Raw genomic sequence first — 20,749 nt, 5'->3', positions numbered from 1 at the left:
GAAACCCTCCCTCGACCCCTCGCAACCCTCCAACTACCGCCCTATCTCCCTCCTCCCCTTTGCCTCAAAACTCCTTGAGCGTCTGGTTCACAAAAGCCAGACCAAGTACCTCAATGCCAACTCCCTATTGAACCCACTGCAATCTGGATTTCAGCCTGCCCACTCAACTGAAACAGCTCTCACCAAAGTGGTCAATGACCTCACCACAGCTAAAGCTGAAGGCAAATGCTCCATTCTTCTACTCCTTGACCTTTCAGCAGCTTTTGACACAGTGGACCATCTGCTACTCCTCCAGTCCATTGGCATTCATGACCTCACCCTGGCCTGACTCTCCTCCTACCTCTCTAACTGCCCCATCACAACTTCATTCAATAAGTCTCAGTGGGATTCCACCAAAGCTCGGTCCTTGGCTCCCTACTGTTCTCCCAATACACATCCTACATTGGCAAGGTTATCGCCTCCATGGGTTTAAACTATCACCTGTATGCAGATGACATACTAACTCCACACCCCTGACCTATCCACCACTATCATGGACAAGGTCTCCTCCTGCCTATCAGCCATCTCCTCCTGGATGTCCGCTAGGTTCCTGAAAATAAACATGGACAAAACTAATTACAAATTAACATTCTTTGCCTTGAAAGTTTTTTGTGTAATTTAATCAGCTAATACAACTCAAGCAACATGCTACTACAAAAACTTTTTGGGGAGGGGGAGGGGGGAGTTCCACTAGCTGAAGTAGAAGTAGAATACCTAAATAATATCTCTTCTGTGTTTTTTTTTTTTTTCAAGCAAACACAATTTGAGAGTAATTGCAATTAACAATTTTTATTTCAGTCTTGTCTACTTTACACATGCTAATTTTAGATGACAAAACAGGTAAAAACCCCCAACAATCTCTAATACATAAACCTAGGCTAGAATTTCCCTAGCTCAGTTTACTATGTTAATTTTTTGGTTTTAACAAGACTAGTCTAATGTTTAGCTCTGGCTTCAGGAGAATAATGTATAATTTAGGGACAAATATGCAGCCTAATAATCCAGCACTGGAGGTCAGTATGGCAAATACCTCCACAGCCACCATGTATTTCCCTCTGGTGCTCAGATAGGCCGGGATCATGGCAATCCAGACACTGCAGAACACCAGCATGCTGAACGTGATGTACTTGGCCTCATTAAAGCTGTCCGGTAATGTCCTCACCATGAAAGCCAGGAGAAAACTCACAGCTGCCAGAAACCCCATATAGCCCAACACAGAGTAGAAGCCAATCACTGACCCCTCATTACACTGAATGATGATCTTCCCAGGTGAAGAGAACATGTCATACTCCTGATAGGGAGGAGACACTGACAGCCAGATACCACAAATCAGAACTTGGACAGATGAACATGTTAATACAATATAATTAGACAGTGTTTGCCCAACCCACTTTTTCCAGCGGGTTCCAGGTTTGGTGGCTTTGAAAGCAATGTAGACAATGATAGTCTTGGCAAGAACACAGGAGACAGAAACGGAGAAGATGATTCCAAATGATGTTTGCCTTAACATACAGGTTACATCTACAGGACGTCCGAGGAACAAGAACACAGAGAGGAAGCTCAGCAAGATGGAGGCCAGGAGAATGATGCTCACAGCCCGGTTATTTGCTTTAACTACCGGTGTATCCCGATAGGAAATAAACACTTTCAATAAAACTGCAGTGGTGATTGCACCTAACAGAGACGTGATGGAGAAGATAAGAGTCAAACTATCTTCTTTATATGACAAATACTCTAATGTTTTGGGAATACAGGTTGTTTTCTTCTGATTTGGCCATTCTACGTCAGGGCATCTCTGGCAATGTTCGCTGTCTATAAATAAGAACAAAATTAGTTGGAAAAATTCATTTTCACCTTTGATTTCTCCCTGATGTCAGAGAGAATTAAAGAAATAATAGGTAGGAACTGGGAAATGTGGAAACTACAAATAGATGACAATGTAACGCCTAAAGCCCTTCTAGGCCCTTGGATAGCCTTCCATGGTGAACCACATTGGGAGGAATCATGACTCAAATTTAGTATGTCAAACCCCAATCGTTGACATGGTTTGGTCAGTTTAGGAGCACAGGTTCTTTGCGGTGTAGAAACTTCACCACTCGCAGCTTCATGCGAAACGTGGACAGAGAACAAATATTAAATTATATACTGTACATTGCATAAAACAATTTATTACTTGAACCCATGAAACAAATCTGATTGGCTGTTTGTGGCCCCACCCCCTTTTCTGCATTTGAACACCAGTCACCCAATGACCGACTGTAGCAGGTTTGAGGCCTCTGTCATTAATAGTGTAAGAATGGCAGCAATTTAAATATTCCCCTTAACCACTTCAGGATCACAGGTTTTTCGACTTCAGGACCAGAGCAATTTCATTCGCCAATAACTTTATTGCTACTCATCACACTGACATGATCTATATATTATTTTTTTGCAGGACAAAGTAGGCTTTCTCTGGGCAGTACTTTTTGCTAACCATTATTTTATTTATATGTATTTTGCAAGGAAGAAGTAGAAAAAAAATGAATAAAAAATCACCATTCTCAGCTTTCAGCCACTGTAATTTTAACATAAAATGTGCTATTGATGATGAAACAGACACATTTTATTTGCTCATATGTCCACAGGTTATTACAACGTTTAAATTGTGTCCCTAGTAAAAAGTGTGGCGATAATATTTTATTTGGAAATAAAGGTGTTTTTTATATTATAATAATTATTCCAAGACTTTAATTACAAAATCCACAGTAATAACACATATTAACAAATTCCCTAAGGTAACCATTTATATATATATTTTTTTTTTTAATGGTGCATTTTTTTTTATTTACAAGTGTTTTATTTTGGTAACTATGGGGTGGGGAGGAAGAGGTTAAAAATATATATATAAAAAAAAAAACACTATTTAATTACCCTATGGGTTAGTGTATTAGACTGTTTTTGGATGTATTTTTACTTTTTGGCCACAAGATGGCGCTATGGAGTTCTTTGTTCTGTAAATCTAACACGGAACAAAATGTATACATTTTGTTTCTGGGGGGGGATTTTTGTTAAACAACTCTGTGAGTCATCGCAGACTTAGTGATCGGGGATGGAAGCATTCCCCGATCACGAAGGGACAGGACAGCGGCGATTGCGGACGGGAGAAGTGCGGCGATCAGGGCGGCGACAAAAAACAAACATACTGCAGACGCTTATTTACTGCAGGGGCATAGATAAGCGTCTGCAGAATCCGTAAGTGGTAGGTGAATTTTGATTAGCTGTTGTAGGCTCCACCCACTTTCCTGAATATTAATTCCAGTAACCAACTGTGTGAAGTTTGAGAACCCTGACATTAAAAGTGTAAGAATGGCTGCAATTTAAATTTTCCCAGTGAACAATTTTCTTTCTTCAAAGTAGCCACCTTTTGCTTTGATTACTGCTTTGCACACTCTTGGCATTCTCTTGATGAACTTCAGCAGGTGTGCCCTGTCAGGTTTAATAAGTGGGATTTCTTGCCTTATAAATGGGGCTGGGACCATCAGTTGCGTTGTGGAGAAGGTAGGTGGATACACAGCTGATAGTCCTACAGAATAGACTGTTAGAATTAGTATTATGGCAAGAAAAAAGCAGCTAAGTAAAGAAAAACGAGTGGCCATCATTACTTTAAGAAATGAAGGTCACTCAGTCTGAAAAATTGGGAAAACTTTGAAAGTGTCCCCAAGTGCATTCTTAAAAACCATCAAACGCTACAAAGAAACTGGCTCACGTGCGGACCGCCCCAGGAAAGGAAGACCAAGAGTCACCTCTGCTGCGGAGGATAAATTCATCCGAGTCACCAGCCTCAGAAATCGCAGGTTAACAGCAGCTTAGATTAGAGACCAGGTCAATGTCACACAGAGTTCTAGCAGCAAACACATCTCTAGAACAACTGTTAAGAGGAGACTGTGTGAATCAGGCCTTCATGGTAGAATATCTGCTAGGAAACCACTGCTAAGGACAGGCAACAAGCAGAAGAGACTTGTTTGGGCTAAAGAACACAAGGAATGGACATTAGACCAGTGGAAATCTGTGCTTTGGTCTGATGAGTCCAAATCTGAGATTTTTGGTTCCAACCACCGTGTCTTTGTGCGACGCAGAAAAGATGAATGGATGGACTTTACATGCCTGCTTCCCACCGTGCAGCATGGAGGAGAAGGTGTGATGGTGTGGGGGTGCTTTGCTGGTGACACTGTTGGGGATTTATTCAAAATTGAAGGCATACTGAACCAGCATGGCTACCACAGCATCTTGCAGTGGCATGCTATTCCATCCGGTTTGCATTTAGTTGGACCATCATTTATTTTTCAACAGGACAATGACCCCAAACACACCTGAAGGTCATGTAAGGGCTATTTGACCAGGATGGAGAGTGATGGGGTGCTGCGCCAGATGACCTGGCTTCCACAGTCACCAGACCTGAACCCAATCGAGATGGTTTGGGGTGAGCTGGACCGCAGAGTGAAGGCAAAAGGGCCAACAAGTGCTAAGCATCTCTGGGAACTCCTTCAAGACTGTTGGAAGACTATTTCAGGGGACTACCTCATGAAGCTCATCAAGAGAATGCCAAGAGCGTGCAAAGCAGTAATCAAAGCAAAAGGTGGCAACTTTGAAGAACCTAGAATATGACATGTTTTCAGTTGTTTCACACTTTTTGGTTATGTACTATATGTCTACATGTGTTAATTCATAGTTTGGATGCCTTCTGTGTGAATTTACAATGTTCATAGTCATGAAAATAAAGAAAATTCTTTGAATGAGAAGGTGTGTCCAAACATTTGGCCTGTACTGTACATACACTCACACACTGTACACACACCTACGTACACCACACACACACACACACACACACACACACACACACACACACACACACACACACACACACACACACACAGACAACACACACACAACACACACACACACACACATGCACACTCTTAAGCAGACACACGCACACACACACTGACACACATAAACACAGACACGCGCACACACGAACACACACACACACACACACACACACACACACACATACACACACATACACACACATACACACACTACGCACACACACACACACACACACACTACGCACACACACACACACACATACATACACACTACACACACTGCGCACACACACACACAAACACACACACACACACACACACACTGTACACATGCACACACACACACACACACACTACGCACACACACACACACATACATACACACTGCACACACACACACACACACACACACATACATACACACTGCACACACACACACACACACACACACACACACACACACACACACACACACACACACACACACACACACACACACACACACACACAGACACTCTGTACACACACACTGTACACATACACACTAGAGATGTTGCAAACTGTTTTCGGTTCATGAACTTCCGCGCAAGGTTCGGTTCGCGAACCGCAATAGACTTCAATGGGGGGCGAACTTTGAAAACTAGGAACACTTATGCTGGCCAGAAAAGTGATGGAAAACATGTTTCAAGGGGTCTAACACCTAACGCAAAGCAGCGTTTTAAGGGTAGAAATCACATTGAATGCTAAATTACAGACCTGAAGTGCTTTCAAACATCTTGCATGTGTATACATCAAGCAGGGAGTGTAATTAGAGTACTGCTTCACACTGACACACCAAACTCACTGTGTAACGCACCCCAAACAGCTGTTTTTGCGTAGTGACGGCCGTGCTGGACTGGTGCGCAACATGGCCAGAGTGCAAGCCATGGCGGTTTTCCAGCCCATATGGTCGCCGGGCTGTGGTAGCTCAATGATAGAACAACAGTGACTGTCCAGCTGCTTAAATTTACTCTGTCCACAATGAAGCAACAACCTTATTATCTTCTTGTATGTAGGTTGGCATAGGTAGGAGTCCCAGTGTAGGTAGGTAGGCATAGGTAGGTGTCCCAGTATAGGTAGGTAGGCATAGATAGGTGCCTCAGTAGTTAGCTAGGCATAGGTAGGAGTCCCAGTATAGGTAGGTAAGCATAGGTAGGTGTTCCAGTAGAGGTAGGTAGGCATAAGTAGGTGCCTCAGTAGTTAGCTAGGGATAGGTAGGAGACCCAGTATAGGTAGGTAGGCATAGGTAGGTCCCCTAGTATAGGTAGGTAGGTGTCCCCGTATAGGTAAGTAAGTGCCCCAGTAGTTAGGTAGGCATAGGTAGGTGTCCCAGTATAGATAGTTAGGCCAGACCTGGCTGGCACAGTAATAACAATTACCAAGGTCCAGCTGCAACAGATAGGGCTGTATAATGTCAGTGTCAGTGAACAACATACACACACAAAACACATCAGGGAGAACATTAGCTCTCAAAAGAGCTGTTGTGGGGTGCTATTTTAGCAATAAGAATCAGCCAGGAGCAAGCTAACAAGCCTATAACAGCCTAACTAATCATTCCCTATGAGAGTCTGCCAGCAACTGTCCCTTCTCTCACTATTGCAGGCACACGAGTGAGTGTAATGGCCGGCGGAGCCAGCCTTATATAATGGGGGGAGTGGCTCCAGGACTGAGTGTAGTCTGATTGGCTAAAATGTGCCTGCTGACTGTGATGTAGAGGGTCAAAGTTGACCCTATTGGAGCATTATGGGGCGAATCGAACTTCTGCGAAAGTTCGCCTTCACCGGCGATCGCGAACCACCCAAAGTTCGCCTGGAACCGTTCGCCGGCAAACCATTCGGGCCAACTCTAATGCACACGCACACACAGTTATATATATATTTATATATATATATATATATATATATATATATATATATATAGTGCAAAATAATGCCTTGGTCTCTTACCAAAAGCCCACTGATCGTAACCAACTTCTCCGCAATGAGAGCTTCCTCCCACCTGCTGTTTTCCGCTCGGTCACCAGGAGTCAATTACTGAGGGTTAACCGCATTGTGTCAGATGCTAACATTATTGAGCAGCACAGAAGACAGCAGATGGTGGGAAAACTCTCACAGCCGGGGTATCCTACCACACTGATACAGAATGAATTGCAAAGGATTTTGCATCCTACAGAATCTGTGACTGACCAAATGCGTGATTTGGGTCCTCGGTTACCTTTTGTGATGCCAATACCACGGATTGTCCAATAAAGTGCTTTCATGCATCAAAAGACATTGGCACATTATATATAAATACATCAGAGGGCAATATAATAGCTTGGCGGATGAGCTTTTTGTCCCTAGGCCTTCTCAAAGGACTAGAGGACATGATCTGCGCATGGAGGAAAAACGTTTTAGCCATTTATTTAGGAAAGGGTTCTTTACAGTTAGAGTGATTAAGAAGTGGAATGCATTGCCACAGGAAGTCGTTATGGCAAACTCTATACCTGCATTTAAAGGGGGCTTAGATGCTTTCCTTGCATTGAAAGTAGTGATGCTCAAATACCCCTTTTTAAAATTCGAGTTTGGTCGAATTCGAATAGTAAATTATTCGAGGTCAGTCGAATATTCGAGTCGAATAATTTTTACTATTCGATTCGACCTCGGACTTCGAGCTCACTATTCGAGTCGGTATTCGAGCTAACTATTCGAGCTGACTATTCGAATTGGCCTTAAATAGCTTCCAACACTTGTTTTGAGGGTGAATGATGCAAGAAACCTCTTTTTTTCCAAGTAACAACAGCAAGTGATTATGTGGGGATGTTCCTTTAAAAAAAAATGTGGAAAGAGAAGTTGTGTCCTTAATTTTGTTCAGTAGTGTTACTGTATATACTTGTTCTTCTTCTTCTTTATCTTTCTTCTTCTTCTTCTCGATCTTCTTCTTCTTCTTCTTCTTCTTCTTCTTCTTCTTCTTCTTCTTCTTCTTCTTCTTCTTCTTCTTCTTCTTCTTCTTCTTCTTCTTCTTCTTCTTCTTCTTCTTCTTCTTCTTCTTCTTCTTCTTCTTCTTCTTCTTCATCTTCATCTTCTCCTTCCTTTTCAATATCGTCTTCTTCTTCTTCACGTATTTCTCTTTTCAATTTTTTTTTTTAAAGGAATGCAGCTATTTTTGAGCGTAACAAATAGCTGGTGGGCGCACGCATGTTGGAAGCGCCATTGTATGTGCTCCCTGGCAGTGGAAACACAAAGACAGCAGGAGGTAAATTCAGCAGCAGGAGGAGGAGGATGAGTGTGTGGCAGCAGGCAGTCAATGAGGCAGGCAGCTCGCCGTGACATAATAGCCCTGGTACCTAGCGGTGATACCAGGGCTGTAAATAAACACAACAGGAGGTCCCAGACAGCGGTCGTGCAGCCCACATTGTGTCCAATACACAACTGGGACAACACAGTTTTCAACCCGGGCACCTCAGAAAAATTAAACCTTTTTTTTTTTTTTAATGGTTTGTTTGGTTTTGGTTTTGCAACCAATATAGCTATTGTTTGACGTAATAGCTGGTGGCAGAGTGGCAGCAGAAGGTAATTCTGTGTACCCTGGCAGTGGGAAACACAGACAGACAGCAGCAGCAGGAGGAGGAATGGAGGATTAGGCGAGCAGCTATTGTTTGACGTAATAGCTGGTGGCAGAGTGGCAGCAGAAGGTAAATCATCTGTGTACCCTGGCAGTGGGAAACACAGACAGACAGCAGCAGCAGCAGCAGGAGGAGGTATGGAGGAGCAGTGTGAGTGTGGCAGCAGGTAGGCAGCGTGACATAATAGCCCTGGTACCTAGCGGTGATACCAGGGCTGTAAATAAACACAACAGGAGGTCCCAGACAGCGGTCGTGCAGCCCACATTGTGTCCAATACACAACTGGGACAACACAGTTTTCAACCCGGGCACCTCAGAAAAATTAAACCTTTTTTTTTTTTTATGGTTTTTTGGTTTTTGGTTTTGCAACCAATATAGCTATTGTTTGACGTAATAGCTGGTGGCAGAGTGGCAGCAGAAGGTAAATCATCTGTGTACCCTGGCAGTGGGAAACACAGACAGACAGCAGCAGCAGGAGGAGGAATGGAGGAGTAGGCGAGCAGCTATTGTTTGACGTAATAGCTGGTGGCAGAGTGGCAGCAGAAGGTAAATCATCTGTGTACCCTGGCAGTGGGAAACACAGACAGACAGCAGCAGCAGCAGCAGGAGGAGGTATGGAGGAGCAGTGTGAGTGTGGCAGCAGGTAGGCAGCGTGACATAATAGCCCTGGTACCTAGCGGTGATACCAGGGCTGTAAATAAACACAACAGGAGGTCCCAGACAGCGGTCGTGCAGCCCACATTGTGTCCAATACACAACTGGGACAACACAGTTTTCAACCCGGGCACCTCAGAAAAATTAAACCTTTTTTTTTTTTTTATGGTTTTTTGGTTTTTGGTTTTGCAACCAATATAGCTATTGTTTGACGTAATAGCTGGTGGCAGAGTGGCAGCAGAAGGTAAATCATCTGTGTACCCTGGCAGTGGGAAACACAGACAGACAGCAGCAGCAGGAGGAGGAATGGAGGAGTAGGCGAGCAGCTATTGTTTGACGTAATAGCTGGTGGCAGAGTGGCAGCAGAAGGTAAATCATCTGTGTACCCTGGCAGTGGGAAACACAGACAGACAGCAGCAGCAGCAGCAGGAGGAGGTATGGAGGAGCAGTGTGAGTGTGGCAGCAGGTAGGCAGCGTGACATAATAGCCCTGGTACCTAGCGGTGATACCAGGGCTGTAAATAAACACAACAGGAGGTCCCAGACAGCGGTCGTGCAGCCCACATTGTGTCCAATACACAACTGGGACAACACAGTTTTCAACCCGGGCACCTCAGAAAAATTAAACCTTTTTTTTTTTTTTATGGTTTTTTGGTTTTTGGTTTTGCAACCAATATAGCTATTGTTTGACGTAATAGCTGGTGGCAGAGTGGCAGCAGAAGAAGGTAATTCTGTGTACCCTGGCAGTGGGAAACACAGACAGACAGCAGAAGGGCTACAGCCCACTGTAGGTGTAAAATGTGTGGCTGCAGGTGACGTAATAGTCAAAGTGAACCAGGCTGGCTTAGTGAGCAGGAGCCAGGAGGTGGTAAAGGGTGGTAAGGCACATTAACGATGGTTCCGGCAGCCAGTTCATGTCCCCCTCTCGCCGACAACAGGGGCCAGGAACTCGCCTTCCACCCATGCCTGGTTCATCTTGAGAAACGTCAGTCTGTCCACAGACTTGTGAGACAGACGTGAGCGTTTCTCGGTGACCACGCCACCAGCTGCACTGAAGCAGCGCTCGGACAGCACGCTGGAAGGGGGGCAGGACAGCACTTCCAGGGCGTACTGCGCCAGCTCGCTCCAGATCTCCATGCGCTTGACCCAATACTCCATGGGATCAACAGGGGCATCGCTGTCAAGCCCGCTGTACGACCCCATGTAGTCAGCCACCATGCGGGTCAGGCGCTGGCTGTGACCGGAGGAGGATGCTGCTGCATGCATCTCCTCTCTAGTCACTGCTGCCGGAGCCTCTACAGTCCTGTAGAGCTCGTGGCTGAGAGACAGCAGGTCTGTGGGGCGCTTGCTGCTGCTGGATGCAGGCACCTGCTGCTGCCTCTGTGCTGGCTGCTGGACAGTGGGGGTGGAAGGCTGGGGGAAGGCTTCCTCCAAGCGCTCAACAAGGGCCTGCTGCAAGCTCCTTATTTGTTGCGCTGGGTCTCCTCCTGCAGGCGGCAGGAACTGGCTCAACTTCCCCTTGAGGCGTGGGTCCAACATCATGCTGATCCAGATGTCCTCCCTCTGCTTCATTTGGATCACCCTGGGGTCCCTGCGCAGGCACGTCAGCATGTGCGCTGCCATTGGGAAGAGGCAGGCCACGTCTGCTGGCACATCGACGTCAGTGCTGTCCTCATCCTCCTCCTCTGCCGCCTCATCCTCTCTCCACCCCCGCACCAACTCAGCTGCGCTGTGCTGATCCCCCTCATCAGCTGCCAGGTCAGGGACCTCCACCAAGTCCTCCTCCTCCTCCCCCTCAGAGGTGGACTGCGCAGCTGGTTGCCGCTCCTGCTGGTCCAAGGCTGCCGCTCCCTGTTCCAGCAAAGCATCGAGGGCCCTGTTCAGCAGAGAAACCAGGGGCACCCACTCGCAGACCATAGCATGGTCCCTGCTCACCATGTTTGTGGCCTGCAGGAAGGGAGCCAGCACTAAGCACACCTGCTGCATGTGCCTCCAGTCATCATCGGGGACGATGGACGGGAAGTTGCTGGTCTTGTCCCTTCTCTGAGCTGCGGAAACAGTGGCCAGGGCAAGGTACTGTTTGACAGCGCGCCTCTGTTCAACCAGACACTCCAACATCGCCAGGGTGGAGTTCCAGCGAGTCGGAACGTCAAGGATCAGCCGATGGCGTGGCAGATCCAGCTCCTTTTGCACGTCTTCCAGGCTCGCACAGGCTGCAGCCGAGCGCCGGAAGTGACGCACAACATTCCTTGCCGTTTCCAGCAGTTCGCCCATCCCCTGGTAGGTGCGCAGGAACTTCTGCACCACCAGGTTCAGCACGTGGGCAAGACAGGGGATGTGGGTCAGGTTTCCCCTGTCTATTGCGGCAACCAGATTGGCCCCATTGTCGGCCACCACCTCTCCGACTCTGAGGCCTCTGGGGGTCAGCCAAATCCTCTCCTGCTCCTGGAGTTTGGCCAACACATGGGTTGCCGTCAGCTTGGTCTTCCCAAGGCTGACCAAGTGCAGCAGCGCTTGGCAGTGGCGGGCCTTCACGCTGCTGCTGAGGCGGGGGATTTGGCCAGGTGTGCCGGAGGATGGCAGAGGATCGGAGGAACCTGCTGCAGTTCCCCTGAGCCTGCGGGGTGGCACCACCCACTGTGTTGCTGCTGCTGCTGTGCCCGCTGCTGCTCTCCCATCCTCACCCCCTTCCACCAAGCTGACCCAGTGGACAGTGAAGGACAGGTAGCGGCCTGTCCCGAAGCGGCTGCTCCAGGAGTCCATGGTGACGTGGACCCTTTCACCAACCGCGTGCTCCAGCCCTCGCTCCACATTGGCCATCACAAAGCGGTGCAGTGCAGGAATGGCCTTGCGGGCAAAGAAGTGTCTGCTGGGGAGCTGCCAGTCTGGGGCTGCGCAAGCAAGCAGCGCACGAATGTCGCTCCCCTCCTGCACGAGCGTGTACGGCAGGAGTTGGGAGCACATGGCCCGTGCCAGCAAGCCGTTCAGCTGCCGCACGCGACGGCTGCTGGGAGGCAGAGCCCTAACCACCCCCTGGAAGGACTCGCTCAAAAGGCTCTGGCGTGGCCTTTTGCTGACACGGGAATCAGCAGACACAGCAGAGGAGGCCACTGAGGACTGGCTGCCAGAACAGGCCTCAGTGTTGGCGGCAGGAGTTGCAGAGGGGGGAGGAGCAGTGCGTTTCCGCACTCCTGCTGGTGCTGCTGGAGGAGCAGGAGGGCGGGTGGCTGCTGTTGCTGCTGCTGCTGCTGAAGGCTGTGCAGTGATGGGTGTGGTGCCACTGCCAGCACCAGATGCCTTCAGCCTCTGGAACTCCTCATGCTGGTGGAAATGTTTAGCCACAAGGTGGTTGATGAGCGAGCTGGTGCAGAACTTTAAGGGGTCTGCTCAACTTCCGCTGACAGTGGTTGCAAGTGGCGTACTTGTTGTACACAGTGGGCATGGTGAAATATCGCCAGATTGGTGACTTAAACATCCCCCTACGGCATGGAAGCGCTGCTGCCTGTCTCCCTGTGGTGGTTGGGGGGGGGGGCTTGGGGGGCTTGGGTGCGGCTGGTGGTGGTACTGGCAGATGCTGCTGCTGCTGCTGCTGAGCCTGAGACACCAGCAGGCTGTGGGACCTGCCTACTGCTGCTGCCAATGCTTGCAATGATGCGCCTCCTTGCAAGGCCCACAAGAGCATCCTCCTCCTCCATCTCAGAGCTGCTGAGGACGACATCCCCTGGAGGTGGTGGCACCCAGTCTTTGTCTGTCACCGGGTCATCATCATCCTCCCCCTCCTGAAACATGTCCTGCTGGGATGAGGACCCCCCAAACTCCTCTCCTGATGCATGGATGGGCTGCTTGACTGTCGCCACAGTCTTGCTGTCCAATCCCTCATCCCCCAAAGTGCCCATCAGCATCTCCTCCTCAAGATCGCCAACAACAGCAGACAATTTACTCATGATGCCTGGGGTCAAAAGACTGCTGAATGACAGGTCGGCGAGTGACGGTGAACTGGCCTCCTCCCCAGACCCTGCTGGGCGGCTGCTGCGAACAGGGGTGGTGGTGGTGGTGAGGGTGGAGGCCTCGGATGCAGAGCTGATGGCGGGCTGCTCATCCTCCGTCATGAGTTGCACCACAGTGTCTGCATCCTTTTCCTCAATGGGACGTTTCCGACCCGGCTGGAGGAAAATGGGAGCAGGTGCTACACGCTGCTGCTGCTGTGTCTCTGCAGCGTGAGTTGCAGATGCTCCTGCTGGGCGGCGCCCAAGGCGTCCACGGCCAGTGGCTATGGGAGGAATGTTAGCCACTGACGCTGCTGCTGCTGCGGAACTGTGCATGGTGGCGCGCCCGTGGCCGCGGCTTGCCACAATGCTGCTCCCTCTCCTCCTGATTCCCTTGCTGCCCTTCCCCTTGCCCAAACCGCGCTGGCTGCCACTTCCAGACATCTTAAATGTTTTGGGCGTATAGACAAAAGTTTTGTAAAAGGGCGGGTGAAAAGTGGGGTACTTTAATGGAGTGGGTTGGTTGGTGAGGTGACTGAGTGAGTGTCCCCTAGTACAGTAAGTAAGTAGTAACAGTCAGGAAGTACAACTAGCAGTTACAATAATCAGTAGTAATCACAAGTAAATTTAGTGTGTGTACACTCAGACAGTGAGTGCACGCACGCAGGAGCTAGTAGCCTATGAACACAGTGACTGAGTGTCCTAGACTCCTAGTACAGTAAGAGTAAGTAGTAACAGTAAGTAGAACTAACTAATTACAATAATCAATCAGCGATCAGAAGGAAATGGAGTGTGGGTGTGTGTACACTCAGACAGTGAGTGCACGCACGCAGGAGCTAGTAGCCTATGAACACAGTGACTGAGTGTCCTAGACTCCTAGTACAGTAAGAGTAAGTAGTAACAGTAAGTAGAACTAACTAATTACAATAATCAATCAGCGATCAGAAGGAAATGGAGTGTGGGTGTGTGTACACTCAGACAGTGAGTGCACGCACGCAGGAGCTAGTAGCCTATGAACACAGTGACTGAGTGTCCTAGACTCCTAGTACAGTAAGAGTAAGTAGTAACAGTAAGTAGAACTAACTAATTACGATAATCAATCAGCGATCAGAAGGAAATGGAGTGTGGGTGTGTGTACACTCAGACAGTGAGTGCACGCACGCAGGAGCTAGTAGCCTATGAACACAGTGACTGAGTGTCCTAGACTCCTAGTACAGTAAGAGTAAGTAGTAACAGTAAGTAGAACTAACTAATTACAATAATCAATCAGCGATCAGAAGGAAATGGAGTGTGGGTGGTGTGTGTACACTCAGACAGTGAGTGACCGCACACAGGAGCTAGTAGCCTATGAACACACAGTGACTGAGTGTCCTAGACTCCTAGTACAGTAAGAGTAAGTAGTAACAGTAAGTAGAACTAACTAATTACAATAATCAATCAGCGATCAGAAGGAAATGGAGTGTGGGTGGTGTGTGTACACTCAGACAGTGAGTGACCGCACGCAGGAGCTAGTAGCCTATGAACACAGTGACTGAGTGTCCTAGACTCCTAGTACAGTAAGAGTAAGTAGTAACAGTAAGTAGAACTAACTAATTACAATAATCAATCAGCGATCAGAAGGAAATGGAGTGTGGGTGTGTGTACACTCAGACAGTGAGTGCACGCACGCAGGAGCTAGTAGCCTATGAACACAGTGACTGAGTGTCCTAGACTCCTAGTACAGTAAGAGTAAGTAGTAACAGTAAGTAGAACTAACTAATTACAATAATCAATCAGCGATCAGAAGGAAATGGAGTGTGGGTGTGTGTACACTCAGACAGTGAGTGCACGCACGCAGGAGCCAGTAGCCTATGAACACAGTGACTGAGTGTCCTAGACTCCTAGTACAGTAAGAGTAAGTAGTAACAGTAAGTAGAACTAACTAATTACAATAATCAATCAGCGATCAGAAGGAAATGGAGTGTGGGTGTGTGTACACTCAGACAGTGAGTGCACGCACGCAGGAGCTAGTAGCCTATGAACACAGTGACTGAGTGTCCTAGACTCCTAGTACAGTAAGAGTAAGTAGTAACAGTAAGTAGAACTAACTAATTACAATAATCAATCAGCGATCAGAAGGAAATGGAGTGTGGGTGTGTGTACACTCAGACAGTGAGTGCACGCACGCAGGAGCTAGTAGCCTATGAACACAGTGACTGAGTGTCCTAGACTCCTAGTACAGTAAGAGTAAGTAGTAACAGTAAGTAGAACTAACTAATTACGATAATCAATCAGCGATCAGAAGGAAATGGAGTGTGGGTGTGTGTACACTCAGACAGTGAGTGCACGCACGCAGGAGCTAGTAGCCTATGAACACAGTGACTGAGTGTCCTAGACTCCTAGTACAGTAAGAGTAAGTAGTAACAGTAAGTAGAACTAACTAATTACAATAATCAATCAGCGATCAGAAGGAAATGGAGTGTGGGTGGTGTGTGTACACTCAGACAGTGAGTGACCGCACGCAGGAGCTAGTAGCCTATGAACACACAGTGACTGAGTGTCCTAGACTCCTAGTACAGTAAGAGTAAGTAGTAACAGTAAGTAGAACTAACTAATTACAATAATCAATCAGCGATCAGAAGGAAATGGAGTGTAGGTGGTGTGTGTACACTCAGACAGTGAGTGACCGCACGCAGGAGCTAGTAGCCTATGAACACAGTGACTGAGTGTCCTAGACTCCTAGTACAGTAAGAGTAAGTAGTAACAGTAAGTAGAACTAACTAATTACAATAATCAATCAGCGATCAGAAGGAAATGGAGTGTGGGTGGTGTGTGTACACTCAGACAGTGAGTGACCGCACGCAGGAGCTAGTAGCCTATGAACACAGTGACTGTCTGACTGAGTGTCCTAGACTCCTAGTACAGTAAGAGTAAGTAGTAACAGTAAGTACAACTAACTAACAATAATCTATCAGTAATCAGAAGGAAATAGAGTGTGTGTACACACAGACAGTGAGTGAGTGCACACACGCAGGAGCTAGCTAGTAGCCTATAAACAGTGACAGTCAGTGAGTGTCCTACTCCTAGTACAGTATAACTACAATACTATTAGTAAAGGACAGCAGAAATACTGGTATAGATGAGAGAAATAAACAGAGGACAGCTGCCCACAGAGGCAAGGCCCCCCTGAGGCCTAAACCTGTAAGCTTGCAGCAGCTGCCTGTCTCTAATGTAACACACAAGCTACTAACTAAAATACAATGTCTATCTAACTAACAACAATATAGGTGTATATGGCAGGTGTAGGTGAGCAAAAACGCTAGGTAAATGATCACAATAGAGCACTTGCTAAGCCAAAGCACAAAGGAGCAACTCTCTCTCTGTACAAGTCTCAGGCAAGCATGGAGAAACGGAACATGGCGGCCGCTATTTATAGGGTAGGGGCTGGCCAGGGTCCCCCTCTGTGATTGGCTGCCGTCAGAGGGCCTGGGAGCCCTCTGATTGGCTCTAAGGACATCAATCTGGGCTATGACGCCATTCGAGCTCGGTACCGAGCTCGAATAGCGCCGTTTGCTCGAATAGCTCGAATAGTGAATGGGCTATTCGAGTGTACTCGGATAGCCCATTCGAATAGCTACAGCTATTCGGAGCTCGAATACCGAGCTCGGATAGCTGAAAAAGAGCTCGAATATTCGAGCTACTCGAATATTCGAGCTCTGCTGAGCACCACTGATTGAAAGACATCCATGGCTACAATTACTAGGTAATGCCTAATGATGTTGATCCAGGGATTTTATCTGATTGCCATCTGGAGTCGGGAAGGAATTTTTCCCTTTAGGGGCTAATTGGACCATGCCTTGTAAGGGTTTTTTCGCCTTCCTCTGGATCAACAGGGATATGTGAGGGAGCAGGCTGGTGTTGTACTTTATACTCGTTGAACTCGATGGACGTATGTCTTTTTTCAACCAAAATAACTATGTAACTATGTAACATTCTAAGCAGTGCCTATCCAGAGATTCCTGAATTCCGCTCTCCACCGATTCCTGCCTATAGACGCAATGCGACTGTAGGCGGCCAATTGGTCAGAGCGGATTGGTCTTTTTCTCCTAAAAACGCCACTTCACTCACTGGCATTAAACGTGTGGGTTGTTATCCTTGCTTATCATGCAGTGAATGTACTTATCTTATTAACCACCCTGGCGTTCTGATAAGATCGCCAGGGAGGCTGCGGGAGGGTTTTTTTTAAATTAAAAAAAAACTATTTCATGCAGCCAACTGAAAGTTGGCTGCATGAAAGCCCACTAGAGGGCGCTCCGGAGGCGTTCTTCCGATCGCCTCCGGCGCCCATAATAAACAAGGAAGGCCGCAATGAGCGGCCTTCCTTGTTTTGCTTAGATCGTCGCCATGGCGACGAGCGGAGTGACGTCATGGACGTCAGCCGACGTCCTGACGTCAGCCGCCTCCGATCCAGCCCTTAGCGCTGGCCGGAACTTTTTGTTCCGGCTGCGCAGGGCTCAGGCGGCTAGGGGGGCCCTCTTTCGCCGCTGCTCGCGGCGAATCGCCGCAGAGCGGCGGCGATCAGGCAGCACACGCGGCTGGCAAAGTGCCGGCTGCGTGTGCTGCACTTTATTTGATAAAAATCGGCCCAGCAGGGCCTGAGCGGCAGCCTCCGGCAGTGATGGACGAGCTGAGCTCGTCCATACCGCTCAGGCGGTTAAGGGCACCACTTTTGGTGGAGATTTTAGGATAAGACACTTCTTGACCTGCCAGAGCTCCTATGTTGTGTACTTATTGACTTGCCCATGTGGCTTTTTATATGTGGGTGAAACCACACAGAAGGTGTGAGATCGCATCTCACAACATAGGAGCTCTGTCCGGAGCAAGACCTCTTACTTGCCAGTAGCCAAACATTGGCGCAATGCAGGTCATCGCGACACTGAGTTCAAATTTATGGTCATTGACCATCAACCCAAACCGAGACGTGGGGGAGACAGGGTTCTCCTCCTGAGAAAGAGGGAGGCTATGTGGATTCATAAATTAAGATGTTTACACCCTGAGGGTCTAAATAAAGATTCTGACCTTCATTTGTTCTTGTAAATTTCAGATTGTGTGATGTTACTTTATACTTGGACCAGGAACGATTGGATACAGATGATGGATTGGACTATGGACTTTATCACTTTTAAGCTAAGTGTGGATCAAACACTTTTTGCTTGTTACTGGGCATGGTCCCACATCAACATATGTTATTTCCTTGCTATTGGGCATCGTCCCACATTAATATGTCATTTCCTACCTGTTAGGTATATATTGAATTGGTTCATTTCATTTTGTGTTGGCATTCTTTCTCTCTCTCTCTCTCTCTCTCTCTCTCTCTCTCTCTCTCTCTCTCTCTCTCTCTCTCTCTCTCTCTCTCTCTCTATATATATATATATATATATATAAAACATTCTGGGAATAGGAACCTCTCACCGGTGACATTGGATATTTCTCCCTCTGCACACGGTAAACACTCATAGCAGCAGACATGGTGACTCTTGCCAGGAGCTACTCTGAGCCCAGGAGGACATCTCTCAGAGCATCGAGCCGTTGGAACCTTAGAGGGGAGATACATCAAAAGGTTACGTTTATTTTTATTTTTTAAAGCAAACCTGAGTCGAAAATAAACTTTTGAGATAACTAACTGAACATGTAGCAACAATCAAAAATACTAAGGAACTTTGGTTTGGGGGCATGAATCGTCCCTGAAGCATGATTGTAATTCAAAGCACTCTTATATCAAAGCAAATTTCCCTATAAGAATTAATGGAAACCCAGGCGATCCGTTCCACAATCCAAAACCAGTTATTGTAAAATAGTATCAAATAAAAAACGTAAACAAGACTTTCACTATAAGTAACAGAAACATCGTAATCTGTTGGCTGCCCAAGCTTTTATTGTGTGTGGCTTTAACAAGGAACAGTGAAGGTTACTTTTGAGGATTTCATGGAATTGTGACTTTACACAGTTTCTACACTCAGATTAAGTACAGTCCTGCAGAACAAAGGGAGAAGAACTAAGGTATCAGCTCAGTAGTGAGGACATGACGTATACTTTTTTTGCTTGTATATCAAGTCAAAATTTCACAAAAAAATGTTGCTTGTATTGCAAAGTGCTCTTAAACCAAGTTACTCTCAATCTAAGGCTCTACTGTATAACCTTTTTCTGCCATCCCCAACTGAGACATTCTCACAAGTTTGCCCCAGGCAGCAAATACATATAGCACCGGCTAGGGCCCATTTGTAACGGGCTTCATGTCAAGGTAATAAAAGGCTTTCTCCAGTGGCGTAGCTAAGGAGCTGTGGGCCCCGATGCAAGTTTTACAATGGGGCCCCCTATGCATTTTATAAATAACAATTGATATGATGCACCAAAACCTGACAATGGCAACTACAGTGTCAGAAGGGCAAGAAGGGGATGGGGAGCAGCTTGTTACTGATTACCCCCAAGCACTCTATACATAGCAATCCCTGCCAATGGCAACTACAGTGTCAGAGGTGCAAGAAGGGGATGGGGAACAGCTTGTTACTGATTACCCCCAAGCACTCTATACATAGCAATCCCTGCCAATGGCAACTACAGTGTCAGAGGAGCAAGAAGGGGATGGGGAGCAGCTTGTTACTGATTACCCCCAAGCACTGTATACATAGCAATCCCTGCCAATGGCAACTACAGTGTCAGAGGTGCAGGGAGGGGATGGGGAGCAGCTTGTTACTGATTACCCCCAAGCACTCTATACATAGCAATCCCTGCCAATGGCAACTACAGTGTCAGAGGTGCAGGGAGGGAATGGGGAGCAGCTTGTTACTGATTACCCCCAAGCACTCTATACATAGCAATCCCTGCCAATGGCAACTACAGTGTCAGAGGTGCAGGGAGGGGATGGGGAACAGCTTGTTACTGATTACCCCCAAGCCCTCTATACATAGCAATCCCTGCCAATGGCAACTACAGTGTCAGAGGAGCAAGAAGGGGATGGGGAACAGCTTGTTACTGATCACCCCCAAGCACTCTATACATAGCAATCCCTGCCAATGGCAACTACAGTGTCAGAGATGCAAGAAGGGGATGAGGAGCAGCTAGTTACTGATTACCCCCAAGCACTCTATACATAGCAATCCCTGCCAATGGCAACTACAGTGTCAGAGGTGCAAGAAGGGGATGGGGAGCAGCTTGTTACTGATTACCCCCAAGCACTCTATACATAGCAATCCCTGCCAATGGCAACTACAGTGTCAGAGGAGCAAGAAGGGGATGGGGAACAGCTTGTTACTGATCACCCCCAAGCACTCTATACATAGCAATCCCTGCCAATGGCAACTACAGTGTCAGAGGTGCAAGAAGGGGATTGGGAACAGCTAGTTACTGATTACTAGTGTTGGGCGAACATCTAGATGTTCGGGTTCGGGCCGAACAGGCCGAACATGGCCGCGATGTTCGGGTGTTCGACCCGAACTCCGAACATAATGGAAGTCAATGGGGACCCGAACTTTTGTGGTTTGTAAAGCCTCCTTACATGCTACATACCCCAAATTTACAGGGT

The 20,749-nt window shown here is 47.4% G+C and overlaps 1 protein-coding gene across 1 annotated transcript in view; it reads right to left on the bottom strand.

Annotated features, from left to right (window-relative positions):
* Nucleotides 1-556: 556 nt before the first annotated feature.
* LOC137545273 (vomeronasal type-2 receptor 26-like) overlaps nt 557-20,749 on the bottom strand; it is a 41,544-nt gene continuing 21,351 nt past the window's right edge. The window contains exons 3-5 of the mRNA XM_068266776.1: nt 18,640-18,763; nt 1,070-1,851; nt 557-589 (exon numbers count right to left, since the gene is read on the bottom strand). Coding sequence (XP_068122877.1) covers nt 557-589; nt 1,070-1,851; nt 18,640-18,763 — 939 coding nt within the window. The remainder of the gene's footprint in view (nt 590-1,069; nt 1,852-18,639; nt 18,764-20,749) is intronic.

Source organism: Hyperolius riggenbachi, chromosome 1 (genome assembly GCF_040937935.1).
Source record: "Hyperolius riggenbachi isolate aHypRig1 chromosome 1, aHypRig1.pri, whole genome shotgun sequence".
NCBI classification, from domain to species: domain Eukaryota; kingdom Metazoa; phylum Chordata; class Amphibia; order Anura; family Hyperoliidae; genus Hyperolius; species Hyperolius riggenbachi.
The sequence above is the reverse complement of the archived record's forward strand: the minus strand, read 5'-3'. Positions and strand labels throughout refer to the sequence as shown.